Source organism: Rattus norvegicus, chromosome 7 (assembly GCF_036323735.1).
Source record: "Rattus norvegicus strain BN/NHsdMcwi chromosome 7, GRCr8, whole genome shotgun sequence".
NCBI lineage: Eukaryota > Metazoa > Chordata > Mammalia > Rodentia > Muridae > Rattus > Rattus norvegicus.
This window is the reverse complement of record NC_086025.1, coordinates 47062353-47087384: the sequence shown is the minus strand read 5'-3', so window position 1 is coordinate 47087384 and position 25032 is coordinate 47062353. Positions and strand designations below refer to the sequence as shown.

General features: G+C 38.3%; 1 protein-coding gene across 16 annotated transcripts in view; it reads left to right on the top strand.

Annotated features, from left to right (window-relative positions):
- Nav3 (neuron navigator 3) overlaps positions 1-25032 on the top strand; it is a 788263-nt gene that overhangs the window by 639455 nt on the left and 123776 nt on the right. For all 16 annotated transcript variants that reach the window (XM_063263475.1, XM_039079115.2, XM_063263477.1 and 13 more), the window contains 3 exons: positions 142-250; positions 876-1259; positions 7707-7826. In XM_063263475.1, coding sequence (XP_063119545.1) covers positions 142-250; positions 876-1259; positions 7707-7826 — 613 coding nt within the window. The remainder of the gene's footprint in view (positions 1-141; positions 251-875; positions 1260-7706; positions 7827-25032) is intronic.

Genomic DNA, 25032 nt, shown 5'->3' with positions numbered 1-25032 from the left:
AACTTTCAGATGACAGGAATCACCTGCAATTCCCTTCCACTCTTTTTGCTTTGAAATACAGGGGTTTATATTGTTCATCTGTGTAAACAATTGACTTTGCACAGAGACCGTGCAGTGAACAGTTTCATATCTCACTTCCAGGTGAAGACCCTGAAGCCCGGAGAATGCGCACAGTCAAGAACATAGCAGATCTGAGGCAGAACTTGGAAGAGACGATGTCCAGCCTTCGAGGGACCCAGATAAGTCACAGGTACTCACGGTTCCGCCCATCATTGGAGGGATAAAGAAAACTGACATCTGATCCTCTTATAATGATTGAGAAGAAACTTAGTACTGTTTCTTATTGTCTTTTATTTGTACATGACAATCAGTTATCAATACTCCTTAAGCTCAGGGCTGTCTGGTATTTTGTTTTTCTTTCCATCTTGTCTTCTATAGAACTTTCTTGTTATGCTGAGTTAACTGGTTAACTATGACCTTTTCTAGTGAAATAGTTCCATGTCTTCCACACCATGGAAGGAGCTGGTAGGAATCCATGCAAGCATATCCACTGCTAACTGGCTGCCTTGGTCTGAGGAACTGAATATGGGTGGAATTCAGTGTTTTGCTTTCTTTAGAGTCAAACATTACTCAGGTAATTTATTACATTGGTGGCCTTTCCTTTGAAAGCAACCACTTCCAGAAACTGTGACTTCCCACATTTGGATAGCTGCAGAGTTGCTTGAGAGCATAAAATTAATCTGTGTGCTGTTCACATTCATGAAACTGATGAGCTTCTAGCCATCAGCATGCAACCCTAGTCTTTCCTGTGGTATCACATCTTGGTCTGTCCTTGGGGAACCAGAGTATATTTATGTCTCCATTTTGTTTGACAGCACCCTGGAGACAACCTTTGATACGACTGTGACAACTGAAGTGAATGGAAGGGCCATCCCCAACCTGACAAGCCGACCTACCCCCATGACCTGGAGACTGGGTCAGGCGTGTCCTCGTCTACAGGCTGGAGATGCCCCCTCCATGGGCGCTGGATATTCTCGAAGTGGCACCAGCCGGTTCATCCACACGGACCCCTCCAGGTTTATGTATACAACACCTCTCCGCAGAGCTGCAGTCTCCCGTCTGGGAAACATGTCACAAATAGACATGAGCGAGAAAGCAAGCAGTGACCTGGATGTGTCTTCTGAAGTGGATGTTGGAGGATACATGAGTGATGGTGATATCCTCGGGAAGAGTCTGAGGGCAGATGATATCAACAGTGGGTAAGTCCCTGAGCAGAGCTGCATTGTTGGGGTAGGAGGGACATGTGAGTCTGTTGTACATTCCAAGGTATTCCAGGGTCACTTAAGACCACCGTAAAACACAGGTATTCACAACTTATAACAGTAGCAAAATTGCAGTTATGAAGAAGCAATGAAAATAATTTTATGGTTGGGAGTTACAGCATTAGGAAGGTTGAAAATTATTGGTCTAAAGAAATACATGTGGCCTGTATTTTTCATGGTAGCCCTCTATGTTCCTAAGTAACAGATTTTATAATTACTAAGAGTGTGGGAAGAAGACAGGAGGAGATTTTCTGAGTTTCTGTTTCTGGTCTGGCTGTCTCTAACAGCTTAATTGGTGGCATGGTTTAATCAGGAACATATAATTTAAATTGCAGAGAAAATCAGAGTTGAAGGATTTTTTAAAGTTTTTAATACACTTTATTCATTTATGTTTTGTGTGTGTGTGTGTGTGTGTGTGTGTGTGTGTGTGTGTGTGTGTGCAATGGTGAATATGTGGAGTTGAGAAGACAACTTAGCAGCCATCATATATGTCCTTCCACCATGGGGCAGCCATCATATATGTCCTTCCACCATGGGGTACTAGGGCTATAACTCAGATCTTCAGCTTTGGCAATGGATTTAATTATCTCCAAGTCATCTCTTCAGCCCCAGAGTTGAAAGTTTAGATTGATTGATTGATTATCTGTTGGTGGTTTCAGACTTTAGAATATTATAGTCTTTTTTCTTTTTGTTATTAAATTCCATATATATTCTTAAGGTGTTTACAATTAATCCTTGGTTGGCAAGATGCCTCAGCAGGCAAAAATCACTTTCTGCCATGCTTTGATGATCTGAGTTCAATGCCTGGTGTCTAGGTAGAGGAAAGAAGAGACTCCTGTAAGTTAACCTGTGATCACCACACATATGCTATGAAATGTGCACACACATACATGCACAGCAACAGAGAGAATGAATAAATATAATAAAAGAAACATGACTCTTGTAATCACTGTTGTAATCACATGCTATTTTCACCTCTTCCTATTATCTACTAACCTTCCATCAAAGTGATCCCTTTCTTGCTTCAATATTTCTTTCTGCCTCTATCCCCTTTTTCAGTTAGTTTTTTTGATCTAGCCCAAGATTACCCAGCACTGGCCTTGACCTCATGACAATGCCTCTCCCTTTGCTTCCTGAGCTCTAGGATTGAAGGTATGCACCAAAGACCAAACTTAGGATCCCCTTCAAATCCCTTTTGAAGAGGAAGCAGAGTTTCCTAACCCCAAGCCCAGATTCTAAGTCTCAAAAGCTTGCCTCTCTCAACTCACTTCTATGAGTTGGTCCTCACCTGGTTGTACAGTCTCCCAAAATAGCACCAAGCACAGAGAAGAAGCATTTGGAACCAAGCACGAACCTTGGGATACAGCCCAGAGTCTAAGCATACAACATTAGTGTAAAGTGCTTACCCTGGTATTGGCAGAATAATTGAAGAGCAGTTTACATCCAAAAACCAAAGGACCTACACAGTACAATGCATAGGTAATTTCAAATGCTCTATATAGCCCAGAGTTCAGAGTAAGGAGGAAGTGTTAAACCCAGATATGATACTGAGAAGGCTGAATAAAAGAGATTGCCAACAGATTATTTTCATAATCAGAGGGACATTGGATTGTGTGGCATTTGATAGCATTTCCCTTGACTGATAAGCAGAGAAGGAGAACATTTAAATGTGAGAAGTAAGAAATAGAGCTATTGTGGCCTGCCTTAAAGTCACGATGCAAAGAAGTTGAGCTGTATAGTATGTTCAGGGGAAACCACTGCACAGAGGCTATGAATATAAATAAGATGTGGAAGTGTTGATTATCATGCAGAGACTACTTTAGGGAAATCAGGTGAGTGAAGTGAGAACCCCGGAGTTAGATTTCTGAAACTATTGTATGGCGGTGTCATCGGTAGTGATAAGGACTAGAAAGTGTTGGAAGGCACTGATGAAAATAGAAGACTCTGATGAACTATTCCTAGGGAACATGAAAGGTGAAAAACCAAAGGAAACCTACTTGCCTATGCTATACACACAGGAAACAGAGGAGTATGCCATTAGAGAAAATTGAGTGGAGAGAGCAGACTGTAGAGTTTGAAACACAGGTTAGATATGCACGAGTATACAACGTTTCTAGAAAATGGAAAGTGGTCTTGGGGTAAAAGTAGCATGCATGTATCCCATCTCAATGGAGAATACTAGAAGTTGTGGGCTTGAACAGTAGAGGGAAAAGAATTCAGAGGGAAGAAATGTAGTTAGTTATATTGTGAGTGGGTGTTTATACATATGTATATTTATATGAATGCATAGGAAGGTCCATGTGCGTGTGTCTATTACAAAGTTCCTGTTGAGTTTGCCATATATGATAAAGAGCATTCTGGGCACTGGAAATGCACAGTCATGAACAACAGAGACACAATGCTGACCACATGGAACTCATGTGCTAGTGTTTTGCATTTACATAAGTATCTATTTTTTTTCAATGAGTTAATAGAAAATACACACACATATTTCTGCATATGATGGATAAGCACCCATCCCACAGGGCCAGACTTCTTATTATATTATTTAACACTTACTTGTGCTCAGAGAAATTTAAAACTTTCATGAAAAGCTGCCCTAATGTTTTCTTTCATTCCCTTTACCTATTTATTTTGTGTATGAGCATATGGGCACGTCTGCGGGTAAACACATGCCCTGGTTGCACATGTAGAGGTAGGAGGACAACTTAGAGGAGTAAGCATCTGTCCTACCACCAAAGTGAGTCCTGGGAATCCAGCTCAGGCTTGTTCCCAGACTTAGCTGCAGACGCGTTTATCCACCATTTCCTCTTGCTGGCTCTTTCCCTCATGGCTTCACTCTTCACATGGGGAATGTAAACCATAGTCATTTAGAGAATTAGAAGTTTGATAATTCTGCTCTTCCCTAATCAGGTTTCCAGCATGACCCTGACCATTATCATTCATCAGGCAACTAGCAAAGCATATGGGAAAAAATACAATGGGAGAATATTTAGCCAGGCCTGAAAGGTTTGCAATTGACTTCTGCTTACACTCATGGCCACAGCTCCCTGAAAGAGGCAAGAAAGCCTGGCTCTGCTGTGTGCCTTTGGAGGAAAAGGAAACTAATTCGATGAGAGCTGGATGCCCCTCTACTGAGTTGTCTACCCAGGGAAAAGCAATGTTTTTAGATCCTGTGTCCTACTTGACTTGTTACATTTTTCATTCGGAGCCGGATTCAGACTTCTGGTCTCTCTCGTTTCATCTCTGCCAGTCTTTCTCAGGAAGTCTATTATATGTGGATCTGTGATCTAAATGTTTCATGTTTAAGATTTGTACCAAAAATTCACTGGGAGATAGTGAGTATTTTGCTCTTTCCTCTAATAACTGAGAAGAGCTTGAAACCCCTTTCCCACAGTGGGTTAGAGGAGACTGACTTTAAAGCCTTGCAGTGTTGTTCTCTCAACCCTATGTGAGATGCAGCCGGTCCTAACTAGAGTTGGATTGGAGGACATTGTGTGGAGCACCACTTACCAGAGTATGTAGTATGCCACTATTAATATCTCAATGTAGAATTGAAATGTGGGACAGAAGAGAAGGTCAGAGATATCCCAAGAAGGTTTTAACTTGATATTACTTACTTTAAATGGTATGAAAACTATTGCTACATTTTATCCAAAAGGAATCACAAATCCCCTTGTTCTTCACAAATTTTCAAGGATGTTTTGCTGATTAATGGAACAAAAATTTAACAGGCACAATGAAAAGAAAATGTTTAATTTAGCTTTTTTGTAACACCACAAGGAATGTCATGAGGTCATGCAAATGAGAATGACATTGCGTTTTCTTGTGTACTCTGGATAGAAATGATAAACTTACTTAGTTGGCATTCTCAGAACTCAGCTTTTCTTGAAGCATGCAAAGGCTTATCTCAGACTTCTCCTTTTGAAATTACTTCACACCCTTGAGACTCTGAAGCTGTCAGTAATTAGGAATTAGTCAGAGGAAGGGACTCTTGCTCATAATGAGTTGAAAGGGTACATCTATGAAGCCAAAAAGGAGAAATTGAGAAAAAAGTTACATATTTCAGCTGAGTGGAAAGTTATCTTTGGATGCATAGTCATAAATAGTTATATGCGTGTGACTGAAAGTTAAAATTGTAATTGAGTCATTTGACCAAAAATGAAAAAAATTATGAATTCTGAGGGACAAAAATTGAAAATATGAAATGAAATAAACTTTAGTCTTGCTACATTTCTCCTTCAAATCTCCTAAACCTTAGGGTGATTGACATGGATACAGCCACTGAAAGGCACTAGAACCTGAGTGTGTCATTCTTGTGAACACACGTCCCCAACATCGACTCACCAGTTTCATCTCTAAAATACTAGCCATTTTGTGTCACTATAGAAACATTCATAAAACAAATAGCTGTGAAGTAGACTTCAGTCACACAGTGCTATTCCATGACAGGCAGTGCTCTTCACACACACACACACGCGCACACACACACACACACACACACACACCCCACATACAAATGTGAATACACTTGTATATTTATATCCACATCATCTACATCATAAACATTGTATACATCACATATCTCATAATGTATCATACACATCATATCATGTATATTATATACATCATATATATAATACCATATACATATCATATAATCATATCATGTACATTATACACATCATATACATCATATATATCACATACCTCATAGTACATCATACACATCATATCATATACATTATACACATCACATACGTCATATATCACATACCTCATATACATCATATAATATACATTATATACATCATATACATCATTTCATATACACATCCTACACACATATCATATACATTACATACATAATATACATCATATATATCACATACCTCATAACACATCATGCACATATCATATACATTATACATGTCATGTACATTATACATATCAGATACCTCACATACATCATAGACATCACGTACCTCATACATACCATATACATCATACCATCATGTACATTATACACATCATATGTATCATATATATCACATACCTCATATACATTATATACATCATCTATATCACATATCTCATACATATCATATACACCATATACATATATAAACATATACATAGATATCATATACATACACATATAAACAAACACATACATAGGCAATACATCATAGACATATTTGTGTGTGTGTTATAATTACCATTGCTATCTCAACATAACCAGAGGTAGGCTTACCATTGCTGTCATTTTAGTTTGCAGCTGACACAGCTCGATCATAGATAATTGAAATGCTTTCAGAGCCCATGCAACTAGTCCATAGCAGCACTACAGATAGAGAACCGATTTTAACAGTGTAGAAAGAAAAGGAGAAAATCTCAGAAACCAATTCCAAGATTTTTAAAGCAACTAAAAGTTAGGGATAGTGAATCATACCTGTAATCTGGCACTCAGGTACCCGAGGCAAGAGTATTGCCGTGAGATAGAGATTACACTGGATTACACTGTAAGTTCTAGTTCAGGAGGAGATGCAGAATGAGACCCTGTCAATCAATCAATCAATCAATCAATCAATCGATTGATCAATCATCAAATAGACAAACAAGCAAACTATACATATTTAACCTATACAATAATGCCAAAACATTATTTCAAAATATCTTTTTGAAAATTTATTATTTTAATTAGTGTACAAAGCACCTAATTTTCTTATGACACTTGTGTGCTTCTATAGTTGTCACTGATTCCCTTCCACTGCCTCCTGCACCTCTTCTCTGACACTGCCTCGGCCATTGCAGCTGTAATTATTATGTTCCACTTTTGTGTCTCATGAATTCTGTGACTCTCTCCACACCATTTCCTTGGTTACTTCTAATGGTTATTTCCTGTGATGCTAGAATTGTATTAAGGCAGGTCTTACCTATTGCTGCAATTTGAACACTTTCTCAACTCTTTACTCTAGCAGTTTCAACATTTACGGCTCTACAATTATGCATTTGGTGTGTGTATATAGTGTGTGTTATTTGTGGTGATTGTGCGTGCAAGCAGGTATGTGCAGGGGTACATGTCTACCGTGGTAGGCACGTGTGTGTCTGTGGTGTCTGTATGTTTGTGTGTGGGGATGCATGTCTAACAACTTTTATCAAAAGCTACTGACTATTATAGTAAGGAATATTGACATTTTAATAAAATTGAAAATAAAATAAAGTTTATTTATATATAGTATACATTATATATGTATATAATGATTTTATATGGTTGGTTTTTGAGTAGTTATTGAAAATTCCCAATTCAGTAGTTTTCTTAAGTCATGTGGATAAGGTCGCTAACTTTCTGCTGATTGATATTATATTGGTAATTCTTTTCAGGTACATGACAGACGGTGGGCTCAACCTATACACTAGAAGTCTTAACCGAGTGCCGGACACAGCAACTTCCAGGGATGTCATCCAGAGAGGCGTTCACGATGTGACAGTGGACGCAGACAGGTAATCCCTCGGCACGGAAGATGCTGATGCGCACAAAGCTGTTTCATAAGTAAGGTCACCACAGACCTCCAGTGTCTACTGCAACTTCTGTTTTGCAACCTTTTTTAAAAAAGGGGGCACTTTCATTTGCTAGACCACATTAGCTATGTAATACTAAAAAAATAAAAATTTCATGATCTATAAGACAAACCGTAAAAGCATACACTCATTTTTCTAATTTAAAAGAAACAAACATAGTTAATGTTTTTTTTTTCTGTCAATCTAGATGCATTTGGATTTAACTGGAGGCAAATTATGCAACTATAAAATGTATTTCAAACCATCAATTACAATAAGATTGATGTTTCTCGTGAGAGTACTTTGAAGACATGCAGCTCTTGCTTTAGGCTAACATCTTGTTCTCCATTATCTCCAGCTCTTTAAGGGAGTGTGTGTGTGTGTGTGTGTGTGTGTGTGTGTGTGTGTGTGTGTGTGTGTGTGTGTGCGTGTGTGTGTGTGTGTGCACATGCATGCATGTACATATCAGGCATAGCCATTTTTTACTGGAACTGTTCTGTTTGACTTTTATTCGAATCATCATAAATAATGAGATCGGTATCTAAGTCAACTAATATAAAATATATTTCTCATCTTGATTTATTTAGCCTTTCACCCCAATTTTTATTTCACTGAACAAGAAGACATTGCTCATTTCTATGACTAAGTATTGGTACATAGAATAATTCTTCAATTGATTATTTATGACAAATACCTTAAAATTAATATATCCACATTCTGAAATAAATGTGTGCACAATTTAGTCTATTTTTTGCAGCCATACACAAAGGGTAGCTAGTGAATTCTGATTCTAGTTTTCAGTATCATTCCTGATTCACCCTCCATCAATACCTTAAATCATGTTAAACAGTAGGGCCATCCAACCTCTTTCATCTGCATATACCCATTCGCCCAGTCCGTAGAGTCTCTCTGTGTGCAGGTGTGTCTGCACGTGCTTGTGTGTGCATGTGAATTATGTAGCTATGTGGGAAATTTTTTCTCCCTGCCTCCAGTCTGAATTTCTTTTAAAATGTATTTGCTCGCTGACTTTTGTCCTAGCTTCATTCCCTAGCCCTGGGCTCTTTTCTCATCCCTTGAGCAATCGTAACTAATTTCTAACCCTGACATTTGCTGCTTTTGTGTCTCACATGCTCTTTGCTGCACCATTTGCCCTTTTTTACCTGCGGTCTCTGTCCAAGGTCCTGTTCTTGGAGAAGTATCATCACAGTAAATCAAGGTATACTTCCTCCTGAACAATTTCTATCTTTTTTACAATAGGTAACAATCAATGCAGACAATGTCACAATCACCATGTGTTGAGGTGATTTAACAAAATCTGTTTTGGTGAATGAACATAGGTAATCTATTCATTGAGTGTGTGTAATCTATTAGGCTAGAAGATGGGTGCGCTTTGTATGGTAAGCAAATGAGATGAGGCACTTCATGCTAGGGAAGGGGAATGGATTATGGGAGAGTAGACAGAGATTAAGGGGAAAGACATTCAAACTATGGGCTGCATATTAGATATAATTCCCTATGTTATTGTTACTTGGCAGTGGAAATTGCTAATGGTATTAACACTGTGCTGGAGTAACCCAGGAATCAACACAATGGTGTCACTGGGTTGGAAAGATTATAACATAAAAGGAACACTTTACTTTTAAGGCTCATGCTGCATTCTAGCTGATACATTTCAGACCAACAGAGAGATCCAAACAAATATCTAATAATTTTGGTCCTAGCAAACATCGAGTGTCCCCATAATGGTGTAGAACCTAGATCAGAGTACCCCTGGAGAACAGATATGCAAATTTCTAGAACCACTCAAGACAGGTATTTTGTCTGCATGCATGTCTCTGTACCAGGAAGGAGCATCAGATCCCTTTCAACTGGAATTACAGATGACTGTGAGCCCTATATGGCTGCTGGGACTTGAATTCAGGTTCTCTGGAATTAAAAACAGGTCTCTTAATCATTATGCCATCTTTCCAACCCCCAATCATTTATGGTAAATCCTATAGGTTCCCTTTTGAATAACTTATGGTTAAAATATGAGTAGGCAGTAAAGAGCAGCTACATACCTCTTGCCACTAAATTAAAAATGAATGCCCCTCTTGAAATACAGGGTTCCAGCAACTGGCAATGGTATGTTCAAGCCATGATGGTTCCTCTGTGTAAACCCATCCTAGCTCTGTATCCTCTGTCACCAGAATTAAAGAACGTGAGTAGTGAATGAAGAGAGGTGAGAATTTCAAGAACTCTGCTAATAGTATGTACAGAAAGACTTACAAAGAACAGTATATATTAAGCAGGTACTTTAAAAAGGCTTGAGATATTCTGACACATATCCTAGGAGAGATGAAAAGGATTTAGGAGAAGACCAAAGAAGCATAGAAAAGTCTGTTGTATGAGAGGGTGGAAGACACCAGGAAAGCATTGCCCTCTGAGTCAGTTGAACAAGGTGTACATGAGCTCACAGAGACTGAAGCACGGATCTACACCAGTTCCTCTACATACATATTGTAGCAGTGGTCCTCAACCTATTGATTTTGACCCCTTTGGAAGTCAAGTGACACTTTCAAGAGATTTCCTTAGACCATGAGAAAACACAGATATTTACATTACAAATCGTAACAGTGCTGAAGTTAGCGATGAAAATAATTTTATGATTGTTGGTCCTCACTGTATGAGAAACCATATTAAAGAGTCACCACAGGAATAGGAAGGTTGAAAAACCTCTGCATTATCACTTTCAGCCTTGCATTTTTATGGGACTCTTCAGTGTGTGAACAAGTAGGTCTCTAATTCTTGTGCCTGCTCTTGGGCTCTTTTCTGTCTGCTGGGTTGCATTGTCCAGCCTCGATATGTTAGTTTTTGCTTCCTCTTATTGTATTTTGTTTTGTCATGTTCTGTTGTTGTTATCTCTTAGAAGCCTGTTATTTTCTAGTGAGAGAGAGGATGTAGATCAAGAGGAGAGGGAGAGGAGTAGAGTGAGGAGAAACTGTATGAGAAAAGAATGTATTTTCAATAATGTGAGAACAAAACAAAAAGAAGCCATTAATAAAAAAGTTAATGTGCAGTGAGAGAGCAAGGTAGGAATGACAAGAAACAAAGAACATAGGCTATCAGGCCTGGTTGTTTGTGTAGTAAATAACACGACTTTTTGCATCTTCTTTCATTTTTAAATGACGAAGTAAAAGCACATACTAATATTGTTGTATTTTACAACAAATCATCTTGAACCAATCAAACTAAGCAATGCACCTGATAATAATGCTTCTGTGCAGAATGTAGCTGGGAGCAGCTACCTGATTAAGTGTGAGTGACTGAAAAACTGTTATCTCAGCGTTCAACTTAAAGTTTAATCCAAACATAGAAATCTAAAGTCACTGTGGACACTGGGGCATGTCTCGGAAGAGCTGGCCTTGAGCTTACCTAAGGCTTATTTTAGCAGAAATTAACATGTGTTGAATCATCATGCACATCAGCACTATGCACATTAAAATCACACTAGAATTTCTGTGTAGAAAAGAAAGCAAGCCATGCAATTGAGAAACAAATGGATGCTGTTTGTGATGGTTTGTTTATGCTTGGTCCAGGGAGTGCCATTATTAGGAGGCCTTGCTGGAGTAGGTGTGTCCTTGTGGGAGTAGGCTTAAGACTCTCATTCTAGCTGGAAGTCAGTCTTCAACTAGCACCCTTCAGATGAAGATGTAGAACTCTCAGCTCCTCATGCACCATGCCAGCCTGGATGCTGTCATGCTCCTGCCTTGATGATAATGGACTGAAGCCCTGAACCTGTAAGCCAGCCCCAATTAAATGTTGTCCTTTATAAGACTTGCATTGGTCATGGTATCTGTTCACAGCAGTAAAACCCTAAGTAAGACACTGTTTCAAAGCCACTAAGTCTATGGTATTTTGTTGTAGAAGTCTGGACAGACAAGCAAGGTGTAGCTGTGTGGGAGGAGGGGTAGTTCCAAAGAACTACCTCTGAAATAGAAAAGGTACCGTTAACATTAGTGTAGGTGGATGGTAAAATACCTGGAATTTCTAATTCTATTCCTCTGTAAATCTCAATTGTACTGACATCGAGGTTAGAGTACTGAGAAATTAATCCTTATTTACAATCATGACTGAACATTAATGAACGTGTCAAAGATATAATCTTTTCAGAGAGATGCTGAAAGCTTTGTTAAAATGATATCATCTTCAATGAAATCAAATATATATGACAAAAATTACCCATATTCAATGTACACTTTAGTGACATTTAGTGAATACAGATAAACACTGCTTATTTCCAATTATACAGCATTGTCTTAGCTCAGAAAGGCCCCTAATATCTATTGACAGCAATCTCTACTTGGATAATCAATCTTGTTCAACTACTCTTATGCTTCAGGTCTCTACAAGCTTGCTTTTTCAGTGTACTTTATTTTAAGGGGTTGCTACAGTGAATAGTTTCTTTCACTAATTCTATTTCTTATTTTAAGGATACAAAGTACAAAATCTTAAATATGGGGTTGTTTGCACTTTATTCTTCATGGTACTAAGGTTCTTTACATAACCTATGGCTAGGCTGTTAATGCTTGTGGTAAATTCAAGTCTGGTCATGCTTCCTGATGCCTTACGCAGTAGCTTGTGTAGAAGAGCAGAAACAGCATAGAATTAAATTTACCCAGGACTAACCACTGGCTGATTGAATCTAATAAGAGAATCTCTTGTCTCGAGTTTGTTTGGTTGTCTTTGTTGGTTGGTTGATTTTAGAAATAAGGTCTTGGAACATAATGTAGGCTAACCCTGTACTGTCTCCTCTGTCTTGAGTTATTGAGATTACAGGTATATGTCACCATTTATGACTCAGATATGATTATATAATATTTATATAAAGTATTATAATATTTATATAAGTATATAATATTTATATAAGTGATGAAGGTAGGATATAAACTGAACAGAGATTGAGAAGTACAAAATGATGGTAAGCTATGAGACAAAGGGTTCTAAAATACAGTGGGTACTGAGCTCATGTGTATGTCTGATGAAAGGATGGAAATAAGACAGGTTCCTCAGCCTCTTCATACAGTGAAGTAAGACACCCTAAACATATAGTCACATTGAATCTCTAAGTCTACCATTGATAGTACCATGCAAAGTATTGCCATTACAAGGAGAATCACGGGATGTTATAATAAAGCAGTATAGGAAATCATGCATGAATGTAGGAAGCCTTTGCTGTTCCCATACCTGCACCAAACAGAAAAAAAATAAAGTCAACATATTTTTCCTAGAATGGCAAGCAAATATTTTATAGGTCAGACTCATTATGCTTTCCTTTACTCTGTGTGCACTGTAAAGACTCATTCTAGTCTGTGTTCGTTTGCTCTAGCTTAATGTCAGAATCGTATATGCTCATACCTTAAGTATTTCCTTCATTAGCTAGCATTCCATAGTAATTGAAAGTAAATAATATTAATAGCCTGAGGGGAAAATAGGTAAAGTAAATGTCATTACTCCATTTCAAAATCAGATGGCCAACCTTTCTGCTCATAGATCTTAACTGTAAATAGAGGTAGTTAAATGACAGATACTAGGGACATATAAAAACTGCTTTTGATGTCTATCATCCTCTCATTGGTACTCTGCCCATATTTCAGGCTTCTGGCTTCTGGACTGATGCCTCCAGTTATGAGAGCAGGCAGCTCTCATAATGAATAAACATAAAAACTCCTTCTAGAATTGGTTTATACCACACATGTAGTGAGATACTGTCCTCAAAGATCGTTACAGAGGACATAGGAACTGGGATTGTGAAAATCTTAAACACTGTTGATTCAAAGGATATACTGACATACAACTAGCTGAGGTCATAGATATGCCTTAACTGGAATTTCTTTCAGTACCTTTCATGATAAGAATGCAACTACACAAGTGTTATAAAATGCTACATGACCTTTTTGAAAGACCTGTTTGGCAGGCAAAATACACACACACACACACACACACACACACACACACACACACACACAGAGAGAGAGAGAGATATACATATGAAAAAGTTCACTTAAATGAGTTTGGGTCATGGTGGTACTGTAGGCATAATTGTAATTCTAGCGTTTTGGGATTTGTGGACTTTGGAAGGTGGAGGAGGAGGATTATGAACTATAGACCAAACTCTGTTACATAGACCAATTTAACATATCCTGGACTAAATTGTAAAAACCCTTTCTCAAAAAATAGTCCTAATATTAAGATTGACCAAAATTTAACTTTGTCACTTTATAATTTTTCCCAGTAAAAGTCATATTTATAGTGCTTTAGTTTATATAGGATTTTCCACCAAATGTATAATTATGATTTATTATGCATATATAATATACATATATTATAAATATGATTTGTTATTGAACCTTTGGATAGTAGCAATTAATGATGAGACTAGAAGAAAGGTAAGAGTTAAGGTGGTTATAATAAAAATGACTCAGAAGACCTAGTTTGTACTGCAAATGTGTTTTATTGTTTAAATAGATTATTTTTTCATTGCAATAGGCCCATTATGACTTTTTTGTTACCCTTTAATAACACTAAATATTAGCCATAATAAGAATAAATATTACTAAAGAAGATTTCCTAGAGCAAGTAATTTTCCTGAATTTGTTAATAAACCATGATGACTTATTTTGAACCCAGTTCCTGTGTTTTTGCTGTTATTTAAAAATATAAATTAGTTCAAGATTCTAATTATGTCTTGAAGACAAGTTCTGACTTCTGTGAAAACTTTCCCTGTTATACTAAATATATCTGCTTAGAATTATGAACAGACTTTTTCAGTTCAGCTCAAAAGAATATGTTAGTTCACTAAGTGGACATATTCTGTATCTACCGCATGTTGCCAATAAAATGTAAAAACGCAGAAGACACGTTTCTGATGTTTCTGGAGTGCCTACGGCAGGGATTCTCAACCTGTGGATCACAACCCCTTTAGGAGAAGAAAGACAGCCTTTTCACAGGGGTCGCCTAAGACTATCACCTTACAAGTCATAACAGTAGCAAAATTACAGCATAAAGTAACAATGAAAACAATTGTATGGTTGGGGGCCACCACATGTGAGGATCTGTATTAAGGGGTTGTAGCATTAGGAAGTTTGAGAGCCACTGCCCTAAAGGATGGCTACCCTATTGGTCCTGGGAAAGCAAATTACGGTTTTTTTGTTCTTTGTTATGATGCTGGCGATTTGTTCTGAGACATGGTTTGCCTATATAGCTTAAGCTAGCCTCAAACTTTCTGTCTTTCTGTGCTGAGATTTTGGGTTTGGGCTTCCATGTCTATGCATTTAAGTCTGTCATGATCTTGACCGTAAATACTTGTGGAAATATCTCTGAAGCATTCAGAAAGAAACAGAACAGTGCCAGTGGGGCATGCTTCTTGTGTATGCTGACAAATCCTCATGTAGCATTGAACAATAATGGAAAAGCAACCTGGACTTCTAATACTAGAAATTTTTTTTAACAAAAAGAAATAAAGCTAGAGTGATCATGTTGGGGGATTTAATTGTATAATTTTATTTAATAAGTTCTACGAAGACATGAAATTTTCTTTTTTCAAATACTTGGGGTGAATTCCTTTTTTAATGGGCTAACTAATGGAGTGAGACAGCAACCCAGGATCATTAAATTGAGGACTTCTGGCTGTCACCTGATAAGGTCTGTGCTGTCTTCACTGTGGCTGCAGAGTGGGTGGCCACGATTTATTCATTAGTGTCAATGTCCTCCATTTAAATCTCTGCTTGACTTCATTTTTGTTTGCAACGTTGAAGTTATTTGCAATAAGCTGCCGTTTTTATTTTCGGCGTCCACAAAACTCCCATATGGTTTTTCAGATAAATTGTAAGTGAAAGCGTTTTCATTAAAGATGAGCGCTTATTTTCTGAGAGAAGTTGGTCGTTTTGTTCTTACAAAATTATCATGTGAGTACTGAAGAAACTTTCCATGTATAAAAGTTCAAAAGGAAATATAAAAATAACTCATTGTCTCCCATCCTAAGGACTACCAAGGTTATTGCTCTAACATGCTTCCCTTGGTCTTTCCCAACCTTGTATCTAGTTCTGTAGTTTAATATACATACATACATACATATTTATGTATGTATGCATGTATGTACATATGTATGTACATACTTATGTATGTATGCATATACATACATACATACATACATACATACATACATACATACAGGTTAATTCTCTTTTTCTTATATTAATGAAATGCCTATGTACCTTTTTAAATAAAAAAATTATGTTATCTCCAAGTTTTGCTACATGCTTACTTGGCATCTTGCTTACATGGCTTCGGTCCTGGTGAGGACCCTCCTGACTGTGTCACATCAGCAGGTTGCAGGAGTGAAGACACTTTCTGAGTACCAATCATGCCTTCACATAGGAAGCCAGAGAGTGGATGAGGCTATGCCGGGGACTTTACAGCAATCTCAGAGCACTGCAACCAAGTCTGGCAGGGATGGCGCCCTTGAGAGCTCATCATGGGGGTACTTAAAATTTACCTGAGTAGTCAGATTCCTGCTTCTCTCTATTTGGATCCTATAATCCAGGCTACAAATGTAGTCTACAAGTCTAGTCAAGGCTGTCATTTACACTGTACATACTGCAAAATATGTGCTTAATTAGACAGACATTTGTGGGGTTTGTTTGTTTAGTTTTGTTTGGGGTTACTTTGGAAAGAGGGTCTTGTTAGGTACTCCAGTCAACCTTCGTATGTTTAGCTCAGGTTAACCTTGAATTTATAGCAACATTTGTGCACCATTTCTTGATTCTTGGTATTATAAACTGCCTACAAGCATAGGTTCAAATTATTAAATCTCTAGCATTTGTGCACATTTAAGAAAAGTGCAGCCTTGGTGGTAGGATTTGCTATAAATTAGTTTATTACAAAGGAGTTTAGCGTACAGATTCCTAGGTTGGTTATAGCTAGGATACTCACTGTTTTTTTGACCCAGGCATGTTATTTAGCATTCTTGGCCTGCTGTTTATCTGGTCAAATGAGTGACTTATAAAAATTATAGGTTTCTTTAAAATCATATTACATTTTGCTTAAATAAAAACAGTACTGGTTGCTTGCAAACTGGGAAGTCTGCAATTAACTTTGGAGTTATGTGTGTCTGTATCTGTTGATATCCCACCTCTCGGTACCTCATGCCTTGGCTGTAGTATGTCCAGAGTGTAGACTTGATGTTCCTTTGTTACGGCAATTCACTCTCGGTCCTCTGAGATTTAAATCCAATGAAGCAGAAGCAAACTTTTGCAAGGTCCTTAAGGCAAATCCAGATGGAGACGACCAGGCTATCTGCACTTTCCCTGCCAATTGCTGAGGCCAAATAAGCAAATGAACTCCAAGGATTTATTGACATGCTTGTGTGCTTAATCTGCAGAATTACCAACACCTTCTCCACTCCCCTTGTCCCATGTCGGAGCATTCTGGCTTCTAGTCCATGGATTTACTTTATCTCGTGTCTTGTGAGACCTCAGTCCACTCCTTTCAAATACCAGTTACACGTGCTGCCCCTAGCAACGCCAGAATACTTTATGTCTTTGCTTATGTCCGGAATCCCTTATTCAAACCCAGCATGTAATCCTTCACAGTTTCCGCTTCCTTACTACAGATGTTGTCTCCCCTGTATACTTGCCTCAGGACCACTTAAGACGTGCAGCGCCCCTTCCCTGAGCTGTGTCAGATACATAAATTACTGTCTCAGTTGAGGATCTGAATATACCTATCTCTTCTAAAGGCCTGTGACTTTCTAAGAACTCTCTCCATACTTCTCTGACTCCTGCCCCCACCCTAATCGGAAATAATTCCTCTCACAAAACATATATTTCTTCTTTCTAAAATCCCATTCCACCATGTGCTTCCTTGCATAATAACTAATACTTATAGGAAGTATTTATTCCATATTGTGTGACTCTAGATTCTTCATCCATACCACAGGGTCCCTGACACATTTTCTTCTCCAATAAGAGTTTATTGAAGGAAGAGAGAAAGAAAAGATGGATGTAATTTTTTTGTTTGTCTTTTAGAAATAAGATTTTACTGTTTAGCCCAGGTTGGCTTCAAATGCAGCATCTTCTTATCTCAGCTTCCCAAGTAGTAAACCAGGTATGAGCAATATTTGTTTTCCATAGAAAGGAAGGATCTGTTCCAGTCTTTTAGTTATATCTTCATATTTTCTCCTTCTGCATGCTAAATCCATATTTCTTCTCTTATATAAACATCAGTTGTATTGGATTAAGCCATAATCCCATGTGATCATGTTAGTTTGAATTTGTAAATAATGACATTATTTCCAAATGCATTCAACTTCTGAGAGACTAATGGTTAGGTCTTCAAAATATGAGTTCTAGGCACTGATAAGCCAACCTACAGCATTCTTGCTAACAGGGCACTGTCTCTGACTTGATTTCTGTTAGAAGATCAACTTAAAAGTGTGAGAGTCATCCCTCTTTTTTCCTCCCATCTATTAGTAAGTCATAGCTTGTCACTCATATGTAAGGACAAATAGAATTATACTGAAGCAACACAAAGTGATCTTCTGAGACCACTGCTCCCCACTTTCAAATCAAGTGGATGTGTTATAGATGCCCAGACATTTTAGCAGCAGAGAAGTGTATTTAGAAAGTCCAATGAAAGAAAAATATTTTTGATCATACGTATCACATGTTATTTCTTGCCAGCCTTTAACCATATCATAATGCTGATTCTGTAGGTAGATCAAGAATACACTCTTCCATAAATGACAGACTTCTGTGTCCATGCAACATTTCAGGAATTGCTGAAAAATGAAACTGTCTCTCACAGCTCCCAGCTGTGAGCATGATTTGCTGTTAGAAATGTCCTACAGCAGCAAACTCTGTCTCAGCATGTACAAGTGATTCAATCATTCAGTCTTACAGCCTGCACAAGGGAGTGCTAGCATAAGATTCCCACGGGTCTGTTTTTTTAAAGAAAAATGCAGTGTAGTAAGTAGCATTCTTAGACGCGAGGACTTAGATTTATAATTTAGTTGTTTGAAATTACTTTTATAGAAAGAGCCAACTGTTCTCATTAGCCAAATAAGTGTGTTTTTAAGCAAAGCCTGATATAGCTATTCTCTGAAGGGTATGTATGTATGTGTTTGTTTGTTTGTTTTTGTTATTTTCTTCTTATTCTTGGGGAGAGGACTTGCCTAGTCTTGTTGGGACTAGATGCCTCAGGGTGAGGTGGTACCCAAAGAGGGGTATTCCCCTTCTCTGAGGAGGGGAGGAGGAGTCAATCGGGAAGGGATTTGTAAGGGTGGTGCTGGGAAGAGTAGAAGGATAGAGCTTGAAGGGGCTCGAGACCCCATATGTACAACAATGCCAAGCAACCAGAGCTTCCAGGGACTAAGCCACTACCTAAAGACTATACATGGGCTGACCCTGGACTCTGACCCCATAGGTAGCAATGAATATCCTAGTAAGAGCACCAGTGGAAGGGGAAGCCCTGGGTCCTGCTAAGACTGAACCCCCAGTGAACTAGACTGTTGGGGGAGGGCGGCAATGGGGGAAGGATTGGGAGGGGAACACCCATAAGGAAGGGGAGTGGGGAGGGGGATGTTTGCCTGGAAACCAAAGAATTATTATTAAGTATTAAATAAATTTAAAAAAAAGAATGGAAAAAAAAGAAGAAGGATAGGGCTCTGATTTGGATATATCCTTCCCTTCCCTTTCCTTCATCCTACCTCTCCCATACACCTACTCTTTCTAAAACTGATGGCTGTTTTTTGATTACTATTGCTGTGTGTCTGAGAGAGAGAGAGAGAGAGAGAGAGAGAGAGAGAGAGAGAGAGAGAGAGAGAGGAGAGAGAGAGAGAGAGAGAGAGAGAGAGAGAGAGAGAGAGAGAGAGAGATGCTGGATCCATTTTGTGTAGTCTGTCTGAAAATAATTTCAGAACTGACCACTTTGTATTGGCTAACCAATTAAAGTGCTCATCCCATAGAGAGAGTAATACTCCTCTTTTGGCAGTCATTAATTATTTGTAGTTCTTTGTCTAGGGTTAGGCACTGTGAGACTCCCCCCAATCTCCTCATTAGCATGTCTATTGATGTTTTCATTCTTCTGGTCTCATTGAGGCAAGTCCATCTTCAAACTTTTATGGTCATCTGCCATTGATCTGTCTGTTCTCATAAGTGAAAATGTTTTCATCAGAAAAACTAGACAGTGTATTTTTTTGTGTTTGCTATTTGCTATTGATGGTGTCTTCGTGACTGGTCTCAATTCTACTTTCACAGGAGTCACGGTGAATGTGTACATTTGGAGCTGGGGCTGGAAATCAAACTCTGGAGCTTTTGCTCACCACACTCAAGGGTCTGGGACCAACAGCCTGCTCATTTAAAAATATATAAGATAGCACACTAAATGTACATAACACAGGATAACCATAATTTTGCCATTTTTCTTTTCTTTCTTTTTTTTTTTTTGTTAGAATGAGGTGTTTGATTTTTTTCTTTTTGTGTATTTTTTAATCTACATTTTAAATGGTATCCCATTTCCTGGTTCCCCCTCCAGAAACCTGCTATCCCACCACTCCCCTCTGTTTCTATGCGGGTGCTTCCTCTCCCACCCAGCCACTCCCTCCCACCTCTCTGCCCTGGCATTCCCCTGAACTGAGACATCGAGCCTTGACAGGACCAAGGGTCTCTCCTCCCACTGATGCCCAACAAGGCCATCCTCTGCTACATATATGGAAGGAGCCATAGGTCCATTTCTGTTTTCTCTTGGGATGATGATTTTGTCCCTGGAAGCTCTGGAGGAGGGAGGGTCTGGTTGATTGATATTGTCGTTCTTCCTATGGGGTTGCAGACCCCTTCAGCTCCTTCAGTCCTTTGTCTAACTCCTCTATTGGGGACCCTGGTCTCAGTTCAATGGTCGGCTGTGAGCATCCGCCTCTGTATTTGTCATGCTTTGGCAGAACCATAGAAGAACATATTAGCCAGGGTTAATTTTGAAATAAGAATGAGGAAAAAAAAGAACTTATGGCTTATTTAATTGGAGAATAAGTAGAAATCCCAGATGTGTTGATCCTATCATGTGGAAGAGAATGAGCCATATCTCAGAACACTGCTTGAGCTACCAGGGCCTCCTGTGAACCAATGGAGGGCCCATCAACCCCATTCCTGGAGGATGGCTACACTCTTCTTTGCATAGGTCAGTGAAGGAAAAGGATGTTGACTTTTGTTTAAATATATAACAGATACAGTGCCAAGTTCTTTTTGACCATAATCCAAGACACTGTATTTTTCAATGAGGCAACAGAATAAAAGCATTTAGCATAACACTTTAAACGCCCCGTGAGCCTGCACCCTCTCCCCATTTTGGTGGCAATAGAATGTCAAATAATAGCCATAGGGACAAATACCTTTCTCATATCTGGTCACATGATGTGAGTTAAGGATAAAATATCAAGAAGTACACAGGCCAGTAGAAACTAGAAAACTAGAGAGTAATATCTCCTTAGACGCTGCAGAAGCAGTAGGCAACTGATTTCTGAGGATCGATAGAACACTTTTGTAAGATTAAGTTGTCTGTGCAATGCAGAGAATGAATCGTAAATTAACTCTTCGGTGTTTTCTATTTTGAAGCATGCTTTTAAAATAGATTTCACCTGCATAAATGTTCTCCCGCACAGAGACTTAATCACCTCAGCCCGAAGAGTTTCTTTTCTTGCTATTTTTCTTCCATTGTTATTATAATGACAGCAACTCATTAGCTCAGTGGGTGTCAGTATTGATTATGATGTTCACATCTTAATTTTTCCCCTGATAAGTTTAGTTTCTTTCTAAAATAGATCATAATTCGGGATTGGTTGCCACTTTGGAGTCTTGCCAAGATATTGCACAAATTACTCGTGGGAAGGTCATAGTGTTCAGATTGATTCTCCTGGCTTTAGAGGACCTTGTACTCTTGTTCCTCTCTGATGCTGTGTTTTATTAACTCAGTGGCAAGTGTCGACTACAGAGTGGAATTAATCAGAAAGGCAAAGTGCATGATGCAGGTATCCGCAGGCCCATCTAATTATCTCAAGCTTGTTTGTATTATGTCCTTATTCGGTTACACACATGCACATGAGAACAATTGACCAACTCAAAATCCTATCAATGGGGACTTAGGAATCACAAACTGGATTATGGTGACTTTTAGAGATTGTATTCACATGGCAAGCTAAAAGACATGGGAAGCAATGGTAAAAAAGCAATAAAGAGAGTTGGAATTTTGTGTCTTAAGAGATAAACATACTAGGCTATGAGTCTATAATGTTTTATGTGAAATATTTGATTACCTTGCAATAACATCTCTGAGATCTATGGAATATTCCATCACTATCATAGGAAAAAATCAACACCGTTTTTTTCAGATATATGGAATATTCCTTTTAGGAAAAAGGCTCTCAGTCCTTTAATTATTCTCTCACAGACACGGGTAGTGAGTCTGGCAGGTCGGTACTGCAGGTGCCATGGCATAGCTAATCGGGATGTAGATCTCTGTGCTCAGCACAGCTTGTGAATGTCAAGGAGGTGAATGCCTGATATGAGCTGTGGAAGGTGGGAGACAGAAGAAATATTCTTTGTTTTTGATGTTCCTCTCAGCCAACTCATCCTGTTGTTAATTGCTTGAACACCATCATTCCTTATTTTTGCATCTTGCACCCTTCTCTCTTCAAACCTCTAAGGAAGCTGGTTGGCATCATGGGAAGCTGACAGGGTGGATTGGAAATAGGAGAAATGCTTGTGGAAGATGCTATGAGTTCTATTCTTTCTGTGTAGAAATGAAATGTTTCTCCTCCTTCTGGGAGAAGGACCTAGGGACTCCATAGATCTTCCTGGGCATCAGCATCCTCTGTTCTGAGACATTCACCACCACCTTGCTTTTCCTTTGTAATTCACACTGTACTAAGTTAATAACTTAATGAAATTATAACTTTTAATATATACTGTGGTGGTTTGTATATGCTTATCCCAGGGAATGGCACTATTTGGAGGCGAGGCCTTTTTGGAGTAGGTGTGTCACTGTGGGGATGAGTAAAGAGATCCTCCTCCTAACCTACCACATGGGAGTCAGTCCTCTCCGGAACAGTATGGAGAACTCTCAGCTTCTCCAGTGCCATGCATGCCTGGAAACTGCTTTGTTTCCCACCTTGATGATAATGGATTGAACCCCCTCAACCTGTAAGCCAGCCCCACTTAAATGTTGTTCTTTAGAAGAGTTGCCTTGGTCATGGTGTCTGTTCACAGAAGTAAAACCCTAAGATTTATACACATCTATTCCAAGAAACTTGCTCTTTAAACTTTTTTCTGGTAAATTCTACTTTAACAGTAGAGACAGGAGCTTTGGGTATTCAGTTTCTCCTTTAGGCAAGTTTATGAGTTTATATATGCATATATTTCTATTATATGTTCTCTCATAGAACAAGAGAAGTTAATGGTGTAGTTCTACAGCTATATTTCTATTTAAAGATATTTGTTAAGCAAATATCTATTGATTATATATAATATATAATTATATATTATATTATATATATAATTTATAAGACAAAATTTATGTATGCTATTTGTATTGCCACATGTCTTCAGTTCTATACATCCCCCTTTTAATTTCATTGTTTGGTTTGATGATATGTCTTAGTATGAAAAGAATTATCAGGCAAGCATGAGAAGAGGACTTTAGATCCTTAAAACCCATGTAAATGTCAGTGTGTATGGTGGACATACTGTCATCCCAATGCTCTGAGCACAGACACAGGAGACCCCTTCAGCAAGCTGGCTAGATGGACTGTATGAATCAGAGATCTCTGGATTCAAGTGAGAGAACGTGTGTCTATAGAGAAAGTAGAGAGATGAGGGAAGACACCAGAGGTCATCTCTTCCCTCCACATCCGTGAGCACATAGGTGCACATGCACTCAACCCCATGTCCTCTCATTAATGTGTTTATGTCTACACACATATAGATTTTAAGACATACAAAATAAACTCCATTCCCTCTATCTTCCTATTACCACAAACCCTTCTTTGATGCATCCTAGAATCCAATACCCACAGCTCCTTGTACTTAATGAGGTCATTCAGAGAAACTTAAGACCTGATTCCTGTATTATCCAAGCTTTCAGCTCCAAGTCATTATTCACTCTCTAGACCTACCTACTCATAATTTGTTAGATGTTGCTATTCACAGAGCCTAGCTGCAGATGATCCTGACACCTTAACCTTATAGCCACACCATGTAATTTGGCACTAGTACCACCTTACTCATTATTCAAAAATGTTTGACTTTTACACTTTCTAACAACTATTACTACTTTTTAAGTTAGTCTCTGTACTATCTCTACTCAAAGAATAGCGATTTACAATAGACAATAGATTCAATCCATTAATCATCAACTTGCCAAAAATTAATGATATTGCTATTTATCCATTTACTTCTTGGTGAAGCTTAGACTCCATAATTCATCAAAAAGCTTTATAACTCCTTGGATAGCTCTTCTCTACCAAACATATCATTGTGTTCATTTGTTTGTCTAGCAAAACTTGAATGCATAGATAAACTTGACATTTCATCTACTCTGCTTTCCCCGCCTAAAAGTAACCAGAGCAACATTTTAAAAGTGATTCAAATGGAAGGGATGTGGTTATATCTCAGTCATAGAATGCTAGCCTGGTATGGTGCTTTATTGATTGTCAACCTGCCACAGTCTGGAGTTGTCTGGGAGGGGGTCTTAATGAGATATTGTCTAGATTGAGTTTGCCTGTGTGCATGCCTGTGGGAGATTGTCTCATTTGTGTTAATTGATGTGGAAATATTGCTCAGAATGTAGTGGCTCTACTTAATGATAACCTATTTTTCAAGATTTTTTTTTAAGATTAAACATTTATTTCATTATTTGATCACTTGAGAAATCATATATATATTGTTAGGATAAGGGAAAATAAACAAATTTGCCTTCAAATAGAATCATCTTTAGCAGCATGAAACTAGAGGGAAAACAAACATACATCATAACTATTTGACTGGGCATGGTAGTGAAAATCCATAATTACAATAAAGTACTTTATAGTAGGCTGACACAGGAGAATGGCAAGTTTAAGACC